The following is a 26,256-nucleotide window of genomic DNA, read 5'->3' on the forward strand; positions in this document are numbered from 1 at the left end:
TTTCATTTTATCGCTACAAAAATAGAATTTACAATCATCTATTTTAGTCAGATTATATAAAAAGAATAACTACTAGATATCTATTTCAAAAGAAAAACATTTTACGACTAAACGAAAACCTATTATTGCACATGCGTAAAGCCCATAGAAACAAATTTATTTACAAGCAAATTGGACACTTAATTATTTATAGTTATTATTAGCTTTAACAGGTAGCCGTGCATTTGCACGCTATTGGGATTTGCAAGAAGGTAGTTTCTTCAATAAATCAAAGGTAAAAAAACAAGAAATTAAAGTACGTTAAGTGCCAACAGACAACAACCAGTTGCGTGCAAAAATGAGGATAGTTAAGCCTAAAGCAGTAAAGGGTTATCTTCGTGCAACGTGTTTTGCCATTTTTATTTCATGAACAGTGAAAAAGTTTTGTTATTCACCGTGTTTTGTGAAATCGGTAAAAAGATGCAAGACATTTTTATTTGTTAATTCATTGTGAAATGACAATTTTATCGTTCTTCCGTGCAGACACCCTTTACACCGGTATCAGGTCTGTTCGCGCCCAATATACTTTCGCACCTAACACGTTCGCACCTCGCATGTTCGCACCCAAGGTCCGTTCGCACTCTACACGTTCGCGCCCAATTTTAATTCAAATTCCAGCTGAATATTTGGAAAATCAGGATTGTTGTTTTTAATTGCTTTGACGTAAATACTGAATGTATTTGTAGCTTGGTATGAGTAAAAGATTGAATATTGTATATGATAAATTAAACCCAAAAGATAATTGTTTTTAATAACAGCTTGGTCCCTTTGATCTGAAATAATGAAATATAGCAATACACTATTATATAAACCAAAACATGATTAAATTTATTCAACTCACAAAAAAAACGTAGTCAGAATCTCACTTCATTTTGAAACAAGTCAATGCAACAAAGTTATAGGCAATACAATAAACAAAACATGATTAAGTGTTATTCAACACAAAATAAAACATTGACAGAATCCCACTTCAATTATAGAAAGGAATATTATTATTTTTAACAATACGCTCTAAAAAAACATCATTAAGATTTATTCAACACTTAAAAAATGCTGTCTCGCTTTATTTTGAGACAATGAAATCAATTATACTTTTAATAATTCTACTTGCCAAAACTTGATTGCAAAGTTATCAAACACAAAACCAGAGACGTATACTATATGTCTCTGACAAAACCAATTAAAATTGGGCGCGAACATGTAGGGTGCGAACAGACTTTGGGTGCGAACATGTTGGGTGCGAAAGTGAAAGGGGGCGAACATGAGTGGGTGCGAACGTGAATGGGCGCGAACGGACCCGGATTCCTTTACACCCCTCCAAAATAATTTACTCTATTGAATATTTATAGAGTCTTGACTTAAGACTTTTGCCAGTATGAGCTATTGAGGTCATAATGTGGATACCTTTATGACGAAAAACGTTAACAATTCTTGCCAAATGAGGTTAACGCTAACATGTTACATGAACACTTTCTTTCAGACAATAGAATAATAGACTGATAAAGAAAAAATAATGGTAAAGATAATATTTTGAGACCATATGACAATCAAAATACGAGTATTTTAACGATTCTCCTTAATTATTTACCGAAAGGGGCGAAAGGACTCGATTTTGTTATGAATGCCCTGTACCTTCAGGTGCCAATCAGTCATTTTTCAGCTAACATTTGCATCAATTTGGTCCCTTTTGCACCCTACACATTTTCGTTCTTTTTATCGGTATCATGATTTATAATTTGTTATTTACTCCCTTATTTCACTCCTCTGAATTTTTTTTTTTAACTAGAGTAGATATAGTACAAAAACCAAACATAATATAGGGTTGTGCATTTGCTACAAGATCATGTTAGTGTATTAACTATAAATATAAAAAAAAATCTTTTAAAAGCAACTATCTTTCATGTTTTTCAATTAAATTCTTCAATGTTTTGCTCATACTTGCTGTATTTACATCAAAACAAGATATACATGTAGCAACAATCATGATTTTCATACAAACAATATATAAATACCAAATTCAGCTGTACATGTATATAAGAAAATCAATTAACAGTAATTAAAATCATGCATAATTAATATTAAATTATTAATCATCAAATTGAAAAAAATAACATTTCATGTTATACATGTACATTGTAACTCCCTAATTTTGATTCAGGAAAACATATTTTTTGGGATACATGCATGTACAAAAATGTATATACATTTAAAATAAATATTGAATAATTCAAAATAAATTGTTGGAACTTTTTAACTAATTAAGTATGTTAATAATCATGATAATGTGATTGAAGATTAATTTTCAATTATATTTCCAATTTGCAATGCCTTTACCATCAGGATAAAAGAGCAATGAGAAGACAATTCAAACAGTCTACTTCAAAATACTACTTTAAAGAGTAAAGACTATTCTAAGTAACAAAACTAACATGAATCCCATCAAATTATATTGGGAAGGAGGTGGTTGATTTCATGTGCTCAGTATTAGTCAAGAAGGCTAAATAAAATTGAGAAAGGAAATGGGGAATGTGTCAAAGCGACAACAACCCGGCCATAGAGTAGACAACAGCCGAAGACCATCAATAGGTCTTCAATGTAGCAAGAAACTCAAGAAAAATGTCTTGCCATTACTTTGAAACTTTTTGTCTAACTGTAATCTTACTCATGATTGACCCTGAATCTAACATTTTACCTGTTGCAAATACCGTTACTTTTAGATCAGCCTCTCTTTGCCAAAAGTGTTGTGTGAGCTACATGTACAATACATTTTGAATTTTTCATATTATTTGGCCTATTCATGTTTACTTTTCACATTCATATTTTATTCTCTGAAACCAATTGTCACAGATTTACTAATGTACCAAAAATAGACATTTAGAGGTAAACCATACTACATAATTGACAACATGCTTTGAATTATCTAGAACTGCATCTGATGACAGACTTGCAAGAACCTCAGGTTTAATGGCAATTACAAATTGGTTCATTAATGCATAAGGGGGATCTACACCATAAAATGGGGCCTCATTAGTCAAGTGGTCTAAGCAGTTATCACTGTAATCACTAACCAGTCAACACTGAGGTTGTGATTTCCAACCCCACTTGTAAGGGTGCGCACAAATCCAATCTTAATTGACTAGGATTGTCAGTTTACCTATTTAAGGTTAGTGGTTTTCAACGGACACTCCAGCTGCCTCCACCATTAAAGACTTGCCACCAAGAAATAGGTGATGTGGTGCTTAAAGTGGCCTTAAAACACAAAAAATCAAATCAACACAATAAAAGCAAGAGAAATTTTGATTTTGATTGATTCATTGTTGTTTACATAGATATGAGTAGTCCAGAGCCCACAGAGGATTCCCAGGATGAGACAGAAGAGGAACCACAGAAATACACTCAGCCATTGACTGCACTTCCTCCTAGAGTGGTACAACAAGAGGAAAGTCAGGTGGAGGTGTCAGCTAGTCCTGCATTTCAATGTCTTGATGAGGTAAGAATATTTAAGTTTTACAACAGCATTACAATGCAAATGAAAAAAAAATACCTATCTATTTAAAAGAGGGACGAAAGATACCAAAGGGACAGTCAAACTCGTAAATCTAAAACAAACTGACAACGCCATGGCTAAAAATGAAAAAGACAAACAGAAAAACAATAGTACACATGACACAACATAGAAAACTAAAGAATAAACACCAAGAACCCCACCAAAAACTAGGGGTGATCTCAGGTGCTCCGGAAGGGTGAGCAGATCCTGCTCCACATGCGGCACCCGTCGTGTTGCTTATGTGCTTACAAATCCGGTAAAAAGTCTAAATCGGTAGGTCAAATTCATGAAAGGGAAGGGGATTGTAGTTACGACGTAAGGAACATATCCGATATTTACTTGTTACAGAATACAACAAGAATTTGTCCAAATAAAATTGAGAATGGAAATGGGGAATGTGTCAAAGAGACAACAACCGGACCATAGAAAAAACAACAGCAGAAATTCTCCAACAGGTCTTCAATGTAGCGATAAATTCCCAAACCTGGAGGCATCCTTCAGCTGACCCCTAAACAAATATATACTAGTTCAGTGATAATGAACACCATACTAATTTCCAAATTGTACACAAGAAACTAAAATTAAAATAATACAAGACTAACAAAGGCCAGAGGCTCCTGACTTTGGACAGGCACAAAAATGGGGCAGGTTAAACATGTTTATAGAATCTCAAGTTCTCAACCCTCCCCTATACCTCTAGCCAATATAGAAAAGTACATGGATGCCCCACTCGCACTATCATTTTTCATGTTCCATGGACAGTAAAATTGGATAAAAATCTAATTTGGCATTTAAATTAGAAAGATTATACTATAGGGAAAATATGTACTAAGTTTCAAGTTGATTGGACTTCAATTTCATCAAAAACTACTTTGACCAAAAACTTTAACCTGTAACTCCCACTTTCATTTTCTATGTTTAGTGGCCTGTGAAATTGGGGTAAAAAGTCTAATTTGGCTTTAAAATTAAAAAGATCATATCATATGCAACAAGTGTACTAAGTTTCAAGTTGATTGGACTTCAGCTTCATCAAAAACTACCTTGACCAAAAACTTCAACCTGAAGCAGGACGGACGGACAGATGAACGTACGAACAGAGCCAGACCAAAAAACATAATGCCCTCTACTATAGTAGATGGGGCATAAAAATGATTATCATAATGACTTATCTTATTTATGATATTATACACACATCATGTATCTGTCAGATACATGATGTGTGTATAATTAGCGGTCCTGACTTAAGTGTAAATTTGGTATCAGTACATTTACAGTATAATGTCCTTATGATAAAGCAGTACGTTGTATTTTATATTCTTTATTATAAGCTGTTTCAAGATGGTAAATTAACTGGAACAAGACTGGCACATCTGAAGGCAAAGTACACAGATTTACATGAAACTCTGAAAAAGTGAGTTTTTTGTTGATTAATTTTCAAAGATATATAATATGTCAATGTTTTGAATAGGTAACTTAAGGTTACAAAAACTGAAAAAAATGGCTTTTGTTAAGTCTGTTGAAGATATTTTAAATTCATTATCTACTTAAATTGTCTCCACACTTGGACACATGTATGCAAAATAAAACCTTCATAGGCAAAAGCACAGATTCATTTAATCCTGAATAAAACAGAAATTGCGATATCTTAAAGGGCTGTCCCAGAATTAAACACATCAGGGTAGGTTATTTTAGACCCTGACTACTCTTAAATATTCTAAGAAAGATGTAACCACCCATATTTCATAATTTTGAGTGTCTCATATCTCCCAATAACCTTCATTTACATTTTAGAACAGCCCAAAGAAAGATTTAATGTTTATAGCAAGAGCATTTTCCAGAAAAAAGATAATTATTTTTTCTGACAGTCTTGTCTTAACAAATTTTGAAAAAAAAATGTGATATCAGCTTAAATTAAAAAAAAAAGAGCATTTGAAACAAATACAAAATGAATTAATATCTGATTTTGTTTCATACATATTTAATGCAATTTTCTAAATTGTATTCATTTGAACTGACAACAATCTTGTAGAAAATTTTTGATTAAGTATTATATGATCTTACTTTAACAGAACAAGAGATAATGAATCAAATTTACTGAAGCAGGCCAAAGAAGTACAAGTAGAACTTGAAAGGCAGAGGATAGAGCTGGAGAAAGCAGATAATCTACCAGATAAAACCTCTAATTCAGAAGTGGTCAATATCAGAAGAGAAATCTTAAAAAGTGTAAATGCTAAAGATGAAATATTGGACAGAGAATATCAGTTAAATTACAAATTTGAAACGTAAGTTAATATTTGAAAAAAAAAGACTTTTTATTGTCCATCAGATGATTCACTTTTATCCTGTTTTATGTGTCTCATTTACAGAGGCTTGTAAATTGTTTTGCATAGAGAACAAGGATAATCTACCATAGAATCAATACTTTACATTGTAAATGCTTATGAATAATATTCTTAAATTCAGAGTTCTTTCCAAAACCTTTCAACCTAATCAAACCCCATATCTGGAAAAGTCTGAACATGATGTGTAAATTGTCTTTCTTGTCTCTTTCCAGTCTGACAGAAGAAAAGAAAATTCTGGAGAAAGAATTTGCCAGACTCCCAAAGCAAGGTGTAAGTAAACTTACAACATCTAGTATCTTTGATTTATCATGTTTATGTTCTAGGTTCATCTTGATTATGATTACACAACAGGAATATGAAAGAATTTTTCTTATTGAAAATTAATTTTCCAAAGATGTGTAGTTCAAGTTGTCATTTGTTTAATAACGGTATCTTTAAACTTGTCGTCCTTAAATAAGGGAGGATTACATCACAGATTTACTCAAATCTAGGCTGGTTTTATTTTCACCTATTTCAAGAGCCTTTGAGGAGGTTTCAAGCTGTATTAAGGGCAAATATTACTGACAGTACTCTCTGGAATAAAAAATACATGTTAAGAAAAACACTTTTCAACCTTTTATCAAAACATGAAGAAAATCCAAAGCAACTTATTGTCAGAACTATACCCTAACCAAGGTTACATACAATAAAAATACAAAATTATATAGTATAGAAGAAGAACTTGGTATAAGAATACATTTCAAAACTTGATTTTAACCTCAACACAAAACACACAGAGAGTAAATTGTTTTTTTATCAATGCAATTGCATTTTAAAACAATTCTTCTGATTAACTTATTTCTTAAACCTTTTTTTTCTTAGGAAACAGAGAAAAAGATTAAGGAACTGCAAGCAGCATGTGATGAAATTAAGAAAGAAATAATGCAAAGACAGATGGAAAACAAGTCTCTAAAGGAAGATTTAGAGGGGAACAACAGACAGATTGTGTTAGATAAGAAGGATTTTGAAAAATTAGTAGATGAAATGGAAAAATTTAAGGTATGTAAAGAATATCTGAGAAGTAAAAAATATAATTACGGTAAACAAATATAAAAAAAAGAAGATCTGGATGTCCTAAGAGACAACTCTCCCAAAAAAAACCAAAATGACACAGAAATTAACTTCAATAGGTCATTGTATGGCCTTCAACAATGAGCAAAGCCCATACCACATAGTCTGCTATAAAAGGCCCAGAAATTACAATGTAAAACAACTCAAATGAGAAAACTAAGGGCCTTAGTTATATAAAAAATAAGTCTATATTTTAATAAAAAAAATTAAAATAAGTCTTTCTTTTAATAATTTTTTACACTGGGAAGTATAAATTTTGCCTCCTTCTTTGTATGAAATATATTTATCTTAATTTAGGATATCAAAGATTTTCATGCCTTTGACATTCAGTGTGGGTTTAAACATTCAATTATTTAACACACTTCAAACTACAAGCAAATTCACTTGAATTCTTTTTTGTACCTATTCATGTTTGGTATTGTTTGTTATTATGCAATTGATAAGAAATAAGTTCAGTATTAATTACCAAAGGTGTCAAAATTTATAAGGATTTTGCTCTATTTCTATTTACAATTAAATCCATATTAAGTAATGATCCAATAAATGGATGAAGAATTAACATTTTGAAAGCATATATATATACTAACATTATGTAAATGCTTTGTAGGGAGATCTTGTTCAAGTGAACTCAGTTCCTAACCAGTTGATGAAAGAAAAAGACAAACTACAGAGACAGTTCAAGTAAGAAAACAATGTTGTTATCGATTATTTTGATCATGCTTTATAAACTAGTATTAATTTCAATAAAGTTTAAGGTCTTTCCCATTCTTATTGTGTAAGCAAACGGGGGGTAACACCATTATTACACCAGGTCAGGTCCATGTTATATTGGTCTGTTTTAGCTATATTGAAAGCATTTCTTTGGAATACTATGGATTAATTTATTTTTATGGGTACTTATTTACATGGATTGATGAAAAGTTTAAATCCCTAGTTATTATGTACACTAGGAAAAAAAGTTGTCTTTAATATGAAATTTTCTATCAAAATACATTTTATAATTTGTTCTGTATTATTTTTGTTGAGTGATATTACTGATAACTTACCTGGAATTAATTATAAACATTCCATTTTACTCTAGTGAAATAGACAAGAGACAGAAAACTTTAGACACAGAGCATGAAACATTGAAAGACTCTCTGAAATTTTTTGCCAAAAAGAAGGAAGATTTAACAGATGAAAAATTTGAATTAGAAACAGAAGTTGAAAAGGGGAAATCCCTTGTCGATCAGAAGAATACAGAGGTCAATATGATTTTGAAAGAGATAGAAGCTGCTAAAAATGAACAGGCTACACTGGAAGGAGACAAGTAAGTATGATTATCATAAACATAGACTTTTGACGATGTGAATCTAAGCATGGATGCAATTTGGGTACTCCTCATTACAGAATCATGGATAGTTTGGAGGTTGATTCAAACCCATTTTTCAATGACTCAATATGGATTAAAATCTAAATTAGTTTACCTTAACAATCAAGAAGGATAGGGCTACGAAGTAAACACAGTATGGATATTTTTTTCTTAATCATGAAAAAACGTAGGTGAAAAAACTGTCAAAATAGGTGCAATTTGGGTACCGTCACGTTATTTATCTGGTTAAAGTCTTGGTTTAGTTTAAGTTTACCATAGAGTTGTTGTGTAGTAATACACTTTATCCCTTTTTTTGTAATTACTAAATGAGATTCATATTTCTTTTTGAAAATACCATGTTTCCATTGACAAATATGTAATAAAGTTTGTTATTTACCGCAGGGGCACAATTGAAATGGGTTTACGACATATAATGTTGGAAAAAAAGAACCAACATGAAGCCCATGCTAGAAGAACCAGAGAGAAAGACAGAGATCTCAAAACATTGAAGAAAGCAGAGTTACAAGTTAAAGTAGCAGAAGAAAACTTACTTCATACCAGATCTGTTAATGAGAAGACAAAATCACAGGTACATAGAATACTATTGATAACAACACTTCTAGACTAAAGCAACAAGTGAAATATCCCTACTTCATTTATATTTTTAAACTTTAACTGTATGAAAACAATTGATCTCTGGTTCATAGCAAGAGAAAAAATATCTCAATTATACTAGAAATTTCTACAGAAAAAAAGGGAAGTAATACACATAATTTTTATTTTATATGAATATTTTGTTTATTTGAAATAAATAGTACATAAAAAAGCTTATGTGGATAGTTTCAGGATTTAATTCATCAAACTATTTTGGCAAAACCTAGGCTACAGTTGAAATCTCAAATTAAATTTAAAGCACATTATCAGATTTGAGATGTGATGGGCACCACTTGATTTTTGTCGAGCCTTCGACTTTAGTCGAAAAAGCGAGACTAAGCGATCCTACATTCCGTCGTCGTCGGCGGCGTCCACAAATATTCACTCTGTGGTTAAAGTTTTTGAAATTTTAATAACTTTCTTAAACTATACTGGATTTCTACCAAACTTGGACAGAAGCTTGTTTATGATCATAAGATAGTATCCAGAAGTAAATTTTGTAAAAATAAAATTCCATTTTTTCCGTATTTTACTTATAAATGGACTTAGTTTTTTCTGCGGGGAAAGATAACATTCACTCTGTGGTTAAAGTTTTTAGAATTTTAATAACTTTCTTAAACTATCCTGGGTTTGTACAAAACTTGGATAGAAGCTTGTTTATGATCATAAGATAGTATCCAGAAGTAAATTTTGTAAAAAAATAAATCCATTTTTTCTGTATTTGAAGTTTAAATGAACTTAGTTTTTCTGCAGGGAAGCATTACATTCACTCTGTGGTTAAAGTTTTTAAAATTTTAATATCTTTCTTAAACTATCCTGGGTTTGTACCAAACTTGGACAGAAGCTTATTTATGATCATAAGATAGTATCCAGAAGTAAATTTTGTAAAAAGATAACTCCATTTTTCTGTATTTTACTTATAAATGGACTTAGATCTTCTTCCAGTTAACATACAGTCTGCAGTTAAAGTTTTCAAAACATTTATTAGATTCATTAATTATTCTAGATTTTTACCAAACTTGGACAGAAGCTTCTTACAATCATAAGATAGTATCAAGAGGAATATTTTTATTGATTTTTTCCCTCATTTTTGTTGAGCCTGCGATTTACAGCAAAAGTAGGCGAGACACTGGGTTCCGCGGAACCCTTACAAATTTTTTAGGATATCAAAATACACAAAGACTTTTTGTGACTCATTATTAAGTTGTATTAATCTATTGTAGGACTGTATCTATGTAGTATCTACAACTAATTATAAATGACATAAATCTTAAAATGAACAAACATCAATTTTTTTTAATAGGTTGAATCTTTACCAAAGGATGATGGGTCAATATCAAAGAAGAAGGCTGATTTAGCAAAAGAAGTTGAAATGGTCAAAGTTTCTCTTGCAAAACATGTAAGTATTGTCATCTTGATTTTGTAAATAAATGGTTTATAATTTTTAAATGATAGCTGTGTAATGAAATTTTATAAAGCTTTCAGATATTATTAAAATAAAATGTTGTATTTTATGTTCAAAGAAATATGTATATATATATTTATCGAGGAATAATGATTCCAACTTACAGAACATTTATATGATGTTTTAAATGGAAAATGAGCTGAAAATTGATTTAAGTTATGTTAAGAAAAGTCACCAGACATCATTAGAAATTTTCATTCATATGATATTTTTAAAAGTAATTTTATACACTGTGAATGAAAAAATGAAAAAGTTGAAGGGATAATCATCAATAAGACAGCAACCACACAGCACAAAATCCCCCTTCTAAAAAAGTAATATAATAAAAAATACATTAAGCATATGGCGCGTTAGCATATGGTCATTAACTATAAAAAAAAAGTTAATTCCATTTTAAGAATTGATTATTGATTTCTCTGAACATTATTTCATAGAAACAGCAAATTTTCCCCTTAGAAAATTTTTGTTATGCATTGCCCATCATGAATGAATGAATGAAGCATATTGTTTTAAAGAGTGTTTTTTGTAAGCATAAACTTTTTTGACATACTTATTTATGTTTTCAGAACAAAGTAACAACAGATAAACATATAGCATTAGAAACTAGTGCAGCACAGGAGCAGGCATTGTTGTATGAACAGAGTGATCTCAGGATTGAAGTTGTTGAACTTAACCGTTTAGCCGCTATCAAGGTAAGGCTGTACCTAACTATGATGTGTTTATGAAGAGTAGCATATTCTTAGACAATCAAGGTAAGGTTGTACCTAACTATGATGTGTTTATGAAGAGTAGCATATTCTTAGACAATCAAGGTAAGGCTGTACCTAACTTTGATGTGTTTATGAAGAGTAGCATATTCTTAGACAATCAAGGTAAGGCTGTACCTAACTATGATGTGTTTATGAAGAGTAGCATATTCTTAGACAATCAAGGTAAGGCTGTACCTAACTTTGATGTGTTTATGAAGAGTAGCATATTCTTAGACAATCAAGGTAAGGCTGTACCTAACTATGATGTGTTTATGAAGAGTAGCATATTCTTAGACAATCAAGGTAAGGCTGTACCTAACTTTGATGTGTTTATGAAGAGTAGCATATTCTTAGACAATCAAGGTAAGGCTGTACCTAACTATGATGTGTTTATGAAGAGTAGCATATTCTTAGACAATCAAGGTAAGGCTGTACCTAACTATGATGTGTTTATGAAGAGTAGCATATTCTTAGACAATCAAGGTAAGGCTGTACCTAACTTTGATGTGTTTATGAAGAGTAGCATATTCTTAGACAATCAAGGTAAGGCTGTACCTAACTATGATGTGTTTATGAAGAGTAGCATATTCTTAGACAATCAAGGTAAGGCTGTACCTAACTTTGATGTGTTTATGAAGAGTAGCATATTCTTAGACAATCAAGGTAAGGTTGTACCTAACTATGATGTGTTTATGAAGAGTAGCATATTCTTAGACAATCAAGGTAAGGCTGTACCTAACTATGATGTGTTTATGAAGAGTAGCATATTCTTACACAAACCATTATATTCAGTCATAAACATAGATACTTGTTAAGGGTTCTCTTATGGTTTTGAACTGTTATTTCTCAAATGATGAGTTTTTCTCATATCACATAGTGAAATGAGCATTTTGTGATGGCCTATCCTGTAATGTCACAACAAATTGTGATTTTTCAAATGATTTTAAGTTAGGTCAATGATGGCTGTAAACATGGTAAAGGTCTCATTGTACTGTCTTTTCTTCTTGGCCACAAAGAAATGTGTTTTTTTTTCATTGATGTACAAAACATTCACATTTTTTATCTGAAAAACTTCTTTTTATGATTTTTTTATTAGGCTGATGAAAGAGAACAGAAAGCCAGAGATTTTATGAGAGCAGAAATAAGATTCCACAAAGCAGAGGAAGATCTACAAACAAAAGATTTACAAATAGCTGATCATAGAAAGAAAGAAAAAGAAATGGAAACTAAGTGAGTTCTACTTCTGACTTTTTGTTTTTGTTTTATGTATTGCTTTAAATTAATTTGAAATTAGTTGATAGCTAGTAAAACATAATAAAAGTGAATGAAACATGACAAACAGGCAAAAACATAAAAGAAACAAAATATAACAAGTTAAGACTACATTCCATGATTATCCCTCTTATGATTGTATCCTGACATAGTTATATCAAAAATGCATAACACATTTATTTGTATATTTCAGGTTGAAAGAATTTGCAAAGTTATATGATGTGATAAAAAATGAGAGAAATAAATGTGTGAATTTGATACAAACAAGTACACAGAAAGCTGCAGAAATGAAAGAAAAAATCAAAATGTTACAGAATGAGATAGAGATCTTACGTCACACAGTGAACGATAAGGATAAGTAAGTTACTTCTTTCTTTTTTCAATATCAGATGTTTAGTCTTGTCTTTTAGTAAACTGTTACAACATGAATATGCATACACATACAAAGAATTTGTTCCTTGCATGCTTTTATCTATACTTTTTTTACCTCTTTTTGGATAAAAGCTCTCCATCTTTTTAATAAGCTTTGGATTTTCTAATATATTACTATCAAGCATCGCTCAAGAGATATTATTTGTAGAAATGCACATCTGCTGCAGAAAAATTGGCACTGTTAATGTTATAACTAACTATTCAAATAAATTAATTAAGTTGTAATGAATTTAAACTTACATTTTATTGTTTAAGGATCCTGCAAAACCAAAGGCTAAAGCACATGACCAATATTGTTAAACGAGACAGCTTGTTAAATGAGTTATCTAAACAGAAGGCTGTATACATGGAAATGAAGGCACAACAAGATCAGCAGAAAATGGACATGTCTAAACTAAACATGATGATTAACCAGGGAGAAGAAGAAAGTACCAGACTCAGAGACATGTATTCTAAGGAACTTAAAAAGAGAAATGATAGGTAACCTTATTTCACATTTGCCTTTTTTTTTGATAAAGCATTATAAGTTGAAAACAGGAAAAAGATTAAATTTTATTTGAGGAAAGGGGTGTATGAAAGGCCGTTCATGTCAAAAACCCGATAAAGTAACGCGTTAACATTTAACGTGATAAAATCACATTTAACGCGATAAATGTAGTTTAAACGCGTTAAAATTATTTTTAACGCGTTAATTGATAATTTAATGCGTTGGGCAATTCACTACTAAAAATGACAGAAAAACTTTCTACTTTCGCCTTAACTAAGTTAAAGACGTCAGGTTTTACTCGAAACCTAATAAATGAAATGGCCTGATGTGTCATATCTTCGTCAATTAACGCGATAATGTTGAGATTAGCAGAACATTACGTAAAAGCTTCTTTAACTCGTCAAATATAATTTTAACACGTTAAATGCAACTTAAACGCGTTAAAAGCAACTTTAACGCGTTAAAAGCAACTTTAACACTTCAAATGCAACTTCAACACGTTAAATGTTATCTTAACGCGTTAAAAGCAACTTTAACGCTTCAAATGCAACTTCAACGCGTTAAATGCAACTTAAACGCGTTAAAAGCAACTTTAACGCGTTAAAAGCAACTTTAACTTGTAAAAAGCAACTTTAACGCGTAAAAAGCAACTTTAACGTGTTAAAAGCAACTTAAATGCGTTAAATGCAGTTTTAACGCGTTAAATGTTATTTCAACGCGTTAAATGCATCTTTAACGCGTTACATGCATCTTTAACGCGTTAAATGCAACTTTAACGCATTAAATGTAACTGTAACGCGTTAAAGCAACTTTCACTCGTTTAATGCAACTTCAACGCGTCAAAAGCAACTTTTTTTAACGCGTTGAAAGCAACTTTAACGCTTCAAATGCAACTTCAACGCGTTAAATGTTATCTTAACGCGTTAAAAGCATCTTAAACGTGTTGAAAGCAACTTTAACGCTTCAAATGCAACTTCAACGCGTTAAATGTTATCTTAACGCTTTAAAAGCAACTTAAACGCGTTAAAAGCAACTTTAACGCGTTAAAAGCAACTTTAACTTGTAAAAAGCAACTTTAACGCGTAAAAAGCAAGTTTAACGTGTTAAAAGCAACTTAAACGCGTTAAATGCAGTTTTAACGCGTTAAATGTTATTTCAACGCGTTAAATGCATCTTTAACGCGTTAAATGCAACTTTAACGCATTAAATGTAACTGTAACGCGTTAAAGCAACTTTCACTCGTTTAATGCAACTTCAACGCGTCAAAAGCAACTTTTTTTAACGCGTTAAAAGCAACTTTAACGCGTTAAAAGCAACTTTAACGCGTTAAAAGCAACTTTAACGCGTTAAAAGCAACTTTAACTCGTTAAAAGCAATTTTAACGCGTTAACTGCAACTTTAACGCGTTAAATGCAACTATAACACGTTAAATGTAATTTTAACGCGTTTAATGCAACTTTAGATTTACATTTGTCAACCTGTCTTTACGCTTCGTCTTGAATACATTTTGTTTATATGTCAAGTTTTTCAGATACTTTACTTCGTCTTTTTGCATCATGTGATGTCTGTATCTAACATTATGGTTTACCATAAACTGGTAGTTTGACGTATACTTACATAAGTCTCTACAGGTGAATTTTGTAAAATAAATTTTAAAACAAGAGGCCTTTAATAGCGTACATCAAGCATCTAGTAAACCATGCCCAATAATGTAACGAATCTGTGCCAAAAGAAAGAGGATGACCATTTGATATCCATTGGGGAAGGAGGATGTTTTTCTTTGTTTTTACTACTTAATAAGTCAGGTTTTTTTTCGCCGCGCAATCATTCATTTTCAACATTTTTGACCTCTAAATACTGCGTTGTTTTGTAATATGGCATGTACGGAGAACAGATTATTTATTCCCCCTCTCTTAAATGGGCGCCATTATCAATGCCCAACCTGTAAAGCTGAAAGACACTGTCCCTCTGTCCGTCCGCATTTTGTTCAAGGTTATGATTTTCTTTCTGATATTGTTTGACTCTAACCCCATTGTTTTATTTTTTAAATTCTCCCTCATGAATTCGTCCGAATTTAAAACATTTCTATACTAAATACATGGCTAAATAAGAGACAAGTCATAATTTAGGTTTGTTTGCTCGCAGTAACTTTCTTATTTTCTCAGCGAAACAACATTTAATATCTTGTAAACATTTTACAAATTACAAAAATATACCACAATTCCATCTATATACATTCACACTGTCCTCTAAATACATATCAATACAAACATAACTGTAATATATTATGCAGAGCTTAACGTTAACTTCGTCTATCAAAGTTACTCGAGCACATCGATAATAATCAAACGTAATCAGGACTTATATATGCCTATAAAACCCCTGGTACTACCGCCCTCAAAATATTCGTGCAGAAAACAACAGTAACATCAGACCACTTCTGATTTACATACTAGCCAAACTTGTACCACAAGTCTAAAGATAGAAATAGAATAGGGAAATTCCAAATATAACGGAATAGAAATAAATTTATTTACATTGAGTCATAGATCACATTTATTCGGTCAGTGTTACCTCATTAGTTTTTTTAATACTAGTATGTCATTTGATTGGGTAAAACCATTTCAGTTGATATTTCAAAGTGTGTCTTCTATGTTGTGATTTTACATTATTGTTTCAAGTTGGATAGGTGTTAGTGCCTATCTATACGTTCAAATCCACTGCATTTGTTTGCACCTGTCCTAAGTCGGGTACCTGGTACCGTATCAAAATGTCGTTTTTTGATGTGCTTCATAAGTGTTTCCATTTGTTTTTATAGATAATACCGTTGGCTTTCCTGTTTTTACACTAGTCTTTTTTAAGGCCCTTTGTACCATGCTGTTCAGTGTGAGCAAAGACTATACAAACTTTGCGCACGATGTTCCTACGCTATACCGACACGACGTCAAAGAGAGTTTTCTGAAACGTTTTACGTACATTTATTCAATTTGCAAGTTTCATTTGCTTTTTTATGTAGTTGGTTGATTCTAAATCTGTCTCTATTAATTTTGTGATGTCTATTCACCATGAATTTATTTACCCCAAGTTGTGGAAATTGATTAAATAATTTTTACCTTTAATTCATATTTAAAATGTTGTATTGTCGTAAGTTATGAACTTGAAGGAAGGAAAAATGGGGCAGAAGTATACGGTTTTCTATGAATGAATTACGACAAAATTTTAATCGCAGGCTGCTAAAATTGCATGGATGCATATCATCTGTCATTGTAAATTTTACATATCTTGATTCAACCCTATAAATACAAATATATCCGACACTCTGCAAGTAAATAAAAACATATTTACCCTTGATTAATTCGAATTGAATTGTATTAAAAATTTACTTTAAATACAATAGACACATAATTATTGAATGAAATTATTATAACACGATCTTGAAAATTATTTTCCCAGTCATTTGAAGTTTCTTGCTTTTAAAATGTACTAATATGCTCCTGAATCGTCCGTATAATACGGGGATGCATTAATTCAATGAAACTGTTTTTGTCGCCGTTTCCGATAAGTCTTTCAGTTACCTCCGTTTCATGCACAACATGCACCGGAATATACAATGGAACAAATTTTGCACATGTAAGTAACGTCGAAAAAAAGCGTTTGTTTGGAATTTTCGACGTTTTTCGACGTTTGGACAAAATGGCTACCGTTTTGTAATGTTTCGAAGCATTTTACTTATTTAAGACCCAAACATGCAGTTAATAAAAAAGAATCTAGACTTTATGTACTTTTCGTGTAACTAAATTTTGTTTTGGTAAATTATAAATTAATTATTGAAATATCTGGTAAAAAAAACGCATTAATTGCTTGGACAAATGAAATATCAACTTGGACAAAATGGCGCTACCGCTTGAAAAACGACTGTGTAGAGATGGTATTATAGAATCTACAATTTTTAAACTCACGAACAATGAGGCAAATGTTTGTTCTTTCGGCAGATATTATAATTATCTCACATCTTTTAGGCATTTATGTCTACTTATAAAACTACGTTTCAGCCGTTAAGTCAACAAAAAACGTCTTTGGACATTTTTCTTATTCCAGCTTAATATGCAGCCACCGAATCAAACGAAATTCGACAAAATAACGGCTTTAATTTAACCGAGAACTGACACACTTCGTTGCTTCCGCCAAGTTTCGGGAAGATCAGAGAATTAGAAATAGGATCACTATACATAAGAGATAAAACAGTTGTTTAAAAATGTAACGTAGGACATCCGTTTTTTTCACAAAGTTTTGTTGTATTAATCCTCAAATATACTAGATATTACTAAGCATATGACCAAGAGCTATAAGAAAATAAAGGAAAACATATATATATATATATATATATACTGAATTAGTTTTCATAATGGTTAGTGTTTGTTGACAATTTTATTTTGTTTTGTGGAGGAAATTTCGAAGATTCTATTTTAAAACATAGGGGTTGTAGGAACAGCGTGCATGCCGTTACAGTGAAGGCTGTAATTCATTCCCGAGTGTGCTAAAATGTTATCGTCTTCATTGGTGTCATCTCCTTGTGTTTGTGGTGGTATGTTTTCATTTGCAGCACTTGTTTTTGGTAGTATGTTGTTCAAGATACCTGTTACAAATAGGACATTACAACTTGTATGGTTTTTAGTTAACAAACCGAGTTTTCTATTTTGAAATCTGGTTTGTTAAGGAGAATGGTTTAATTGTGAGAGGAAGACGAAATGTAGTATATCTTCATTATCCTCCTCGTCTGAAATGTCCTTGGGTTGAAGTCATAAAACTTTGCTCAGTGCTTGGAGCACAAAAATCGATCTCGAAACATGAAATCCAGCATTTTCATTTGTTGATTTACGAGTACGAGTACAAAAACTGACTCGCAAGGCCAGACCTCACGGTCATTAAACTTTTGATCATGATTTTTGTACTCAGACTCGAAAATCATATGGCTGGATTTCATGTTTCGAGCATGATTTTTGTGCTTGGAGCACTGAGCAAAGTTTTATGCCTTCACAACACGCTACTCAACAAATTTTGAACAGATCATAGTATTCGTTAGCAACATTATTCCAGAACTCCAACCAACAATGTTTTATTGCGTTAAACGATGTTTTAACGCGATAAATGAAGTTTTAACGCGTTAAATGAAGTTTTAACGCGTTAAATGATGTTTTAACGCGTTAAATGATGTTTTAAAGCGTTAAAATAATGTAGCGTAGCAAAGTTTTTGTGTTGAATTTAACGCGTCAATGTGATTTATTATGACACATGTGGCCAGTGCGACGGATATTTTATCGCGATAAACGTCAATTTTCACCTACGGGATAAATCCCAAACTTGATAATTGCAAAGTTGAACGCATTAAATATATTGATTTCTTTTCGCGTTAAAGTCTCGTTTTAAAACTGTATTTATCGCGTTAAATGTGATTTTATCGCGTTAAATTTTAACGTGTTACTTTATCGGGTTTTTTACATGATCGGCCTCTCATAGGGGTGTTCCGGGTCAAGTTTTATGTGAGGATCGACATACCCTTATATTTTTTCTATGGGTAATAGATAGGAAGGCAAACATAGTTCTGTAACAAATGATAAAAAAAATCTGGTTTGCAAAATCCTTGTTACACAAGAAATTTCCTCTTATAAGTATGATTTACAGCTTTGAATTACCCCTTTAAACTGTGTCCAAAATTTATAAAAATTATAGTAGTTTTAAAATCAGGGAAAAGTTTGATAAAGATTGTATCATTAAATTGCTAATAAAAGACATTACAAACATTCTGAATTTGTAATTGATGCATTTTTTATTAGAGGGTTGAAGCTGATTCAGATAGAAGAAGAGGTGGCAACATTCTATGAAAAAGTCAATATTGAAGGTAACCACATTTGAATTATCATTCTTCATAAATATAAAAATAAGAAGATGAGGTATGAGACTTCTTATGATCCACCAGTGACCAAAAAACATTTATGCATATGCATCTATAGGTCACTGTACAGCCTACAACAATGAGAAAAATACATTACAGAAAGTAAGCTAAAAAAAAAAGGTCCTGACATGACAAAATGTTAATTTGAAACGAGAAATCCAATGACTATTAATTTATGATATAATGCATATTTTTATGGTTTAAGTTTTTTTTATAAGTGTTTTGATTGTGTACAAAATATTTATTCATTGTGTACTTTGACTTACTATTTCACATTTATATTTCTTCTCCATTGACTCTAAAATAACATATTCAATTATTTTACAGATCAATTAATAAGGAATGGTAATGTCGAACTACAAACAAGAGAAGAAGAGATCAGATTCTTAAATATGCAAATGAGTGAAGATAAAAGGTCAATAGAATTACTTAGGAAGATGGTACCACAAAAACGGGCGTTAGAACAAGAAAGAGAAATATTACAAATGCAGGTAAATGAAAAGCGTCTAGAAACAGGTGATAACTGTTATGTTATCTGTTATTTTTTTGTATTGATAACATGATCTCAAAAACAAGCTTATTTTAACAGTTTTTGTAGTTTTCCCTTATAAGCAAAAATGTTTAAGGCCTAAAGCAAAGAAATCTTCAAAAATGTAACTAGAAATATCTGATTATGATTCATCAATGTCAGGTGAATATATAAACGATTTTGTTTAACAGATTTAAAATACAATTTTCAGATTAAAAATGCAAAGTGATACAATTATCATACCTCCTCCTTGGAATGACAGTTTAAAAAACTTTTAAAATCAGTGTGTTACTATTGAAATAAAATTGAGAATGGAAATGGGGAATGTGTCAAAGAGACAACAACCCGACCATAGAAAAAACAACAGCAGAAGGTCACCAACAGGTCTTCAATGTAGTGAGAAATTCCCGCACCCGGAGGCGTCCTTCAGCTGGCCCCTAAACAAATATATACTAGTTCAGTGATAATGAACGCCATACTAATTTCTAAATTGTACACAATAAACTAAAATTAAAATGAGAAACAAAAAATACATTTTAAAGTGTTCTGAAATTTTTTTAAGGTTAAATTTTTTTTGTGTTTTTTTTTTCAATAGATAAAAGTTTGATAAAGAAAACTGTTTTCTTTCCTCAAAATTAAAAAAAAATTACACACACATAAAAAATACCTTTAAGACCTGAAAAAAATTAATAAAAAACTACCTGAATCATACAGAAAATTACAAGACTGATGTGATGTTTTATATAACTATGTACAGCTTGTTAAAAAATTGGGTATGTTTTATTTTTTCTATCAGTTGGAGCAGTGTCAAGAAAGAATGGTAGAACTATTTAAAGAATTAGAAGATCCGAAGAATGTAGACAGAGTGCGATACTTAGAAGGCAAAGATCCAACACCTACAGAACTCCATGAGAAAATTGAAGGGGTAACTCATTTTATATATCAGCAATTAAATTAACTTTTTATATTGAAAAATATCTGTCTTATAGCAATAATGTTAATCTGTTAACAAAGTTACGTAGTGGAACATTAAAGTTAAATATTGAAGTTGGCCGTTATAAAAATATTCCTAGAGAAAATCGTTTATGTGAATGTTGTAAAATGTGTGTTATTGAAGATGAATACCATTTTGTTCTTGTTTGTTCATCTTATAGATCTGTACGAACACAATTTTTACCAAAGTACTATTGTCATTGGCCTAATAATATCAAACTGTTAAATTTACTACAAGCTTCTAGTAGGTCTCTCACGATCAAATTATGTAATTATGTTAAAGCTGCATGAAATATTCGATCTTAGGCCGTGTTCACACCAAACGCCGTGTAGAGTAAACATGTTTACAATTAGTTAAGTGTAGTGTACACTGGTTTCACATTACATTTGTTCACATCTATACACCTTGTTTAGCTACCTGTACATAAGATTTGTTCTCACTTGTAAATTATATGTCATTAAAATGTTCATTACGTAGAACTGAATTTAAATTCTTGGAAAATTTTTCTAGCGGTAACGGAACAACCATTTGACTTCAAAAAGGGGGGGGGGGGGGGTAATGGAAATATTCCGATCCTCAATTTCATTAAAAAAAAAAAAATGGTCATACAGATGATAAAAAAAATTATTCTGAATCCAAAGTTTCCCTATACATTATAGTGTTAAATATTGGAAAAAAAAGTGTTTGATCACCAGCATCGAAAAAAAAGGAATAAAAACGTACGCGCGAAAAAAAATCTGACTCAGATAAAAAAAAATAACCCTCCCCCTTTTTTTAAAGTTAAGTGGTTGCTACTTTATGAAAGCCATTTTTATAATTTGCAGTAGTTTGAATATACTAGAGATGTCTAGATAATGCATTAGAAAACGTTAGCTGCAACAGCTTGCTTACAGCCGAAAAAAATGATTGAGATATTAGGGATCACTACATTTTTCTTTTCTGTTCGTTTCAAATAGTATTTCTTCTCCAAGGAGTATTTGGTAAAGGAATAGGGAAATGTTTTTTTATTTATTTTACGTACGCGTGTTATTTAACGGATCTGAGATACTAGACAAACATATAAATTACCTCACACTTTTTTAAGTCGTGCATTTATGCGTGAATCGTTTTTTTTAGTAAAGACCAGTGGCGAATATTTCTGTGTACGTGAAGTCGATTCGGGAAGACCTTTTCAAATGAATTAGGCAGCAACTATTTACTTCATTTTTTGTGGAGGGGGAGGGGGGTGAGCTATTGATTTTTTTCAGGACAAATTTTGGTGACAAGTCGAAATCAATTTTAGCATTATATATTGTGCCAGGCAGCTGAGGGTGAAACAAACAATTTCTTTTTCAGGGCCAAAAACTGGTAACATTTCTTGTTTCCAAAACAAAATCCATAGCTCACCACCCCACCCCCTTGCCTTTATGTTTTATACTCAACTATAATAGCCCCCCCCCCCCCGAAAATCAATTGGTTGCTGCCTTATGGGTTCGGCAATAATGCTGCTTTGAGTCTTGATAAGGGGTTAATAAAGTACGTTAATTTTTTTTAACAAAAAAAATTTGTAAAATTTAGACAACTAATAATTATCAAAAATATCAATTTTACTCAAAAACAGTTTCCCCCTTAAATATATACACGATAAAACTAATGTCCTAAATGCCTAGTTTTTGTGTACACTTAACCTACACAAGGCCTACATCGACTATCGACTGTGTGTAGGTAAAACATGATTTAAACTACATGTAAACATTGAGTTTTATCAATGGGAACGCAATTGTGTTTAGTTTACGTGTGAGTTACACTAACACAACACCGAATTTAGGTCAATGTGAACACGGCCTTATATAGTCTCATAACTTAATTTATATGTCATTGTATTATACTATTGTTCTCTGTTTTCTATTCATGTTTTATATTATGTAATATATGTTGTTAATTTTGCCATAGCATGTCTATGCTTTGCAATAAAAAGATTCATTCAATTGTTTTAAATTTCTGTTCAACTTTTTAAGTTTTAATTTTTGTTCCATTTCTCAGAAGTCAGTGATGAATGCATAAATTTTCAACCTTTTAAATAGTATATCATAACATAAGGGTCATCATCACCTGAATTTATGTAAAAGTTGTATTTGTTACAATTTTGAACTTACCTCCTATCAATAACCTATTGTGATAACAAATCCTTGGTTTTTAAATGTTCTCTTTCTAATCATTTTAAATTCTTCATCCTTTGAGTCATCTTACTAATGATATATTGTTCCACTTTGAATAGATTTTGTAAGAAAAGTTTATGTGGTGTTTTTTTTCCAGCTTGAAATGAGATTAGCAGAAAAGGAAGAACACTTATTAGAAAAAGATTTAATATTTGAACAAGTAACAAGATTAGCTGAAAGAGTAAAGAAGAAAGCAGAATCTGGCAAAGAAGATACATTAGAACTTGCCAAGAAGGTATTCTATTATTTGATTATTACTGTTAATTTTAATATTTCAAATGCATGAAACAGGTGTAGAACAACACACTATTATTTGAAACATTCTACAAACCAAATTCTTAATTTATTGAATTATCAACTTATAATATTGATGACTCAAGGATCAGTTAACAAATTATGTGTGTTTACTTTGAAATTTGAGTTGCTTCAATATAAAATAAAGAGATGTTGTTTAATAACGAATGAGACAAATATCTACCAGCTGACAACTACTTTTAATTGGAAGAAATAAGTGTCAAGTACCATTAGTTTTTAGATTTTGTTTCTTTCATCTATTAATGCAAAATATTTACCTTATATATGGTTTATTCAAGGTCACCCTAAAAAGGAAATAATTTTACAATTTGTTGGCAACAGATCTAATACACCCAATTACAGCTGTTTCCTGTTATTTTAGAACTTCATAAGAATTGAACTCAGCATTGTAAGAAAATTAATTATGTTTTAAGATAGGTTGTGCAATTTTCTGTTCATTCATCTATATCAGTGGATTATTTATTTTTTATCAATAATTATTCTCAAAATTCACTTGAAGTTAGATCATTTATTATCTGAATTTTAAATAAAAGGTAAAATTCCAATCTTATGAGTTGAATTTCTATTTTAACATTATTCCATTTAACAGGTTAATGATTTACAAGCAAAAATAAAAGAAACAACCCGAAAAATGATGGCAATGGTGTCAGAACTATCAATGAATCAAGCTAATGCTTTAAAACTTCAACAAAATTTAAAAGAAAAAGAAGCTGAATTAGAACAATGTTATATTAGAATGGAGAAAGGAGAACCACCTAATGATGATTATGAGAGAGCGTGGCTTCGGATGTTACGGGATGGAGAGATACGACAGAGAGATAAGGAAGAAATCAGATTGGTATGTACCTTATTTTTTTTTTTTTTTTTAAATTAGACTTTGCTTTTATTAAAGGGTTACTATGTTTAATGAACTTGGAAGTCAACTGATGTGAGGAGGAAAATGTTGGAGGAATTCAGATAAAAGAAAGTTACTGCATCAGAGTTGAGAGAAAGCATTTTTTCCCTACATTTTATCTTTTTAAAAAAAGTTAATGTTCTGCTCTTCAGGCATATTTTTGAAGAAGAAAAAAAACACCATCAATCCAAATTTTATAGTAATGCTTTTTGACCATAACAAGTATTTATTAAAAAGTAATGTAGAAGGGTTCAGTTTATAAGTAAAAGAGTTTAATGTCAATATTACAAGAAACCTTTTACTAGTGTTCACTTAGAAATTTATTTGATTAAAAAAAGAAGCACAAGTTAATGTTTACTTTGCAAAAATGGCAACTTTATAATTCCATAAAAGTAATATTTTTTTATCGGTTTTCATAATATTCCTTTTAAATTATTTTCCAGCAAGAAGATGAAGAAGAACAATATAAAATTGCTGGAGGTGTTACAACAACAGCTGAACCTCGTCCTAATGCCTATATACCTGATGATGATAGTGAATTACCTATTCCTCGACCGTATGGTAAACATGCTCCATTTAAACCTTCAGAGCCAGGATCTACAATGAGACATGTTAGAAAACCTATTCCAAAACCTATTGAAATTTAGTGCATTTTTATACTTGTTGATATTTATTAAGTCTGTGATACATATATTTTCTTTTTCTGTGATGCAATCCTTAACCTAAATTATGTATCTCCATTTGTCTAATATAAAATTATTGACAATCAGTGGAGTATAAATGGAGGGTTTTTTTTTATTAAGAAAGTTTTTATCTGTAAAGTGTTAATAATTGAAGCAAAAGTTGACAAATAAATCTTTTCATTGAAATGTTTATGATTATGAACTATTTGATAAGAAAGTAATGTGTAAAACATATAAAGGATTTTCCACACTCTTTTGTTTACACTTACCTGTTTATATTTTTTACATCTGTTATGTCATTTCTGTTCACAGCCTTGCTAAAATAAGATGCAAAATTATATTTTTATCAGTAACAAACATTTTGTCTTTCCTATATGATATACTAAAGTGCCTGCTGCTTTATGTCATTCCTATATATATACTTTTTTTATATATGCCTCAACATGGAACATGTTTAAAAATCAATTTGTAAGTATAAATGATTTTAAAATATCTTCTAAAATCTGACTATTTTCACAACCATCTGTAATCTTGTGGCCTTATATTTTGAGAAAAAAAATGAATTATTTATTTGAAGTCATCTCATGTATAACCATATACATAAATGAACTAGTATTGAAAACAAGATACTAGTTAAATATTTTTGCTCAGTCTCTACTCCTCATTCAATAATCATCATCCAGTTCTATATCGAAGTACTTTTTAATTAAATAGTTTTGTTAATGATACAAATAATAAATGACAACTTGGCTCCCCATTTCCATTCTCAATTTTATCTGATATCAAACTGACAAATAAATGGTGCTTTTTCACCTTTCTTTTTTTACTCTAATGAACATTCCGTCCATAAAATATACCTTTAATTTACTTACATTTCAAATAAGAAAATATATGTTTTTTTATGTAATTACTTTTTTAAAATAAACTATGAAAATATACTATTTGTTTTGATATTGGAGAAATACAGTTGCCTCCCTTTAAAGTGCATTTATTCATAGGAATAGAATTTATTATTAATATTGTTCTTGTAATGTACAAATAAAGACAATTCTAAAACAAGTGATTTCCAACCTTACATCATTGAATAGTTTTCAGTATAGATAGTGTCAGCAGAAAAAGAAGGTAACAATAACACATACTATTTGTATGTCTGAAGGAATTTTCATTTAATGTTACATTTACATGCTAATGACATCTTTCAAAAGTTCAATAAATTCAAATATATGTTTATATTGCATTCT

At 30.9% G+C, this 26,256-nt stretch overlaps 1 protein-coding gene across 2 annotated transcripts; it reads left to right on the plus strand.

Moving 5' to 3' along the window:
* The first annotated feature begins 122 nt into the window (after positions 1 to 122).
* On the plus strand, positions 123 to 25,953 carry LOC134690833 (coiled-coil domain-containing protein 146-like). Of its 2 annotated transcripts, none has more exons than XM_063550942.1 (20): positions 123 to 274; positions 3,369 to 3,529; positions 4,915 to 4,997; positions 5,656 to 5,868; positions 6,141 to 6,198; positions 6,790 to 6,966; positions 7,646 to 7,719; positions 8,120 to 8,347; positions 8,792 to 8,978; positions 10,347 to 10,442; positions 11,075 to 11,200; positions 12,354 to 12,487; positions 12,723 to 12,887; positions 13,217 to 13,441; positions 19,283 to 19,347; positions 19,729 to 19,892; positions 20,727 to 20,855; positions 23,220 to 23,357; positions 24,027 to 24,275; positions 24,776 to 25,953. In XM_063550942.1, the coding sequence occupies exons 2-20, from the start codon at positions 3,371 to 3,373 to the stop codon at positions 24,977 to 24,979; spliced, it is 2,874 nt and encodes a 957-aa protein (XP_063407012.1). In that variant the 5' UTR covers positions 123 to 274; positions 3,369 to 3,370; the 3' UTR covers positions 24,980 to 25,953. The 2 variants fall into 2 exon arrangements, with proteins under 2 accessions (XP_063407012.1, XP_063407021.1); XM_063550951.1 differs by having other exon boundaries at positions 143 to 251.
* Positions 25,954 to 26,256: the final 303 nt, after the last annotated feature.

This window comes from Mytilus trossulus, chromosome 1, assembly GCF_036588685.1.
Source record: "Mytilus trossulus isolate FHL-02 chromosome 1, PNRI_Mtr1.1.1.hap1, whole genome shotgun sequence".
Taxonomy (NCBI): domain Eukaryota; kingdom Metazoa; phylum Mollusca; class Bivalvia; order Mytilida; family Mytilidae; genus Mytilus; species Mytilus trossulus.

Coding starts and splice junctions, on each gene's coding strand:
- LOC134690833 (XM_063550942.1), top strand. CDS start 3,371: ATGAGTAGTCCAGAGCCCACAGAGGATTCCCAGGATGAGACAGAAGAG. Junction 10,443..11,074: donor AAGTTTCTCTTGCAAAACAT/GTAAGTATTGTC, acceptor TTATGTTTTCAG/AACAAAGTAACAACAGATAA. Junction 24,276..24,775: donor ATAAGGAAGAAATCAGATTG/GTATGTACCTTA, acceptor ATTATTTTCCAG/CAAGAAGATGAAGAAGAACA.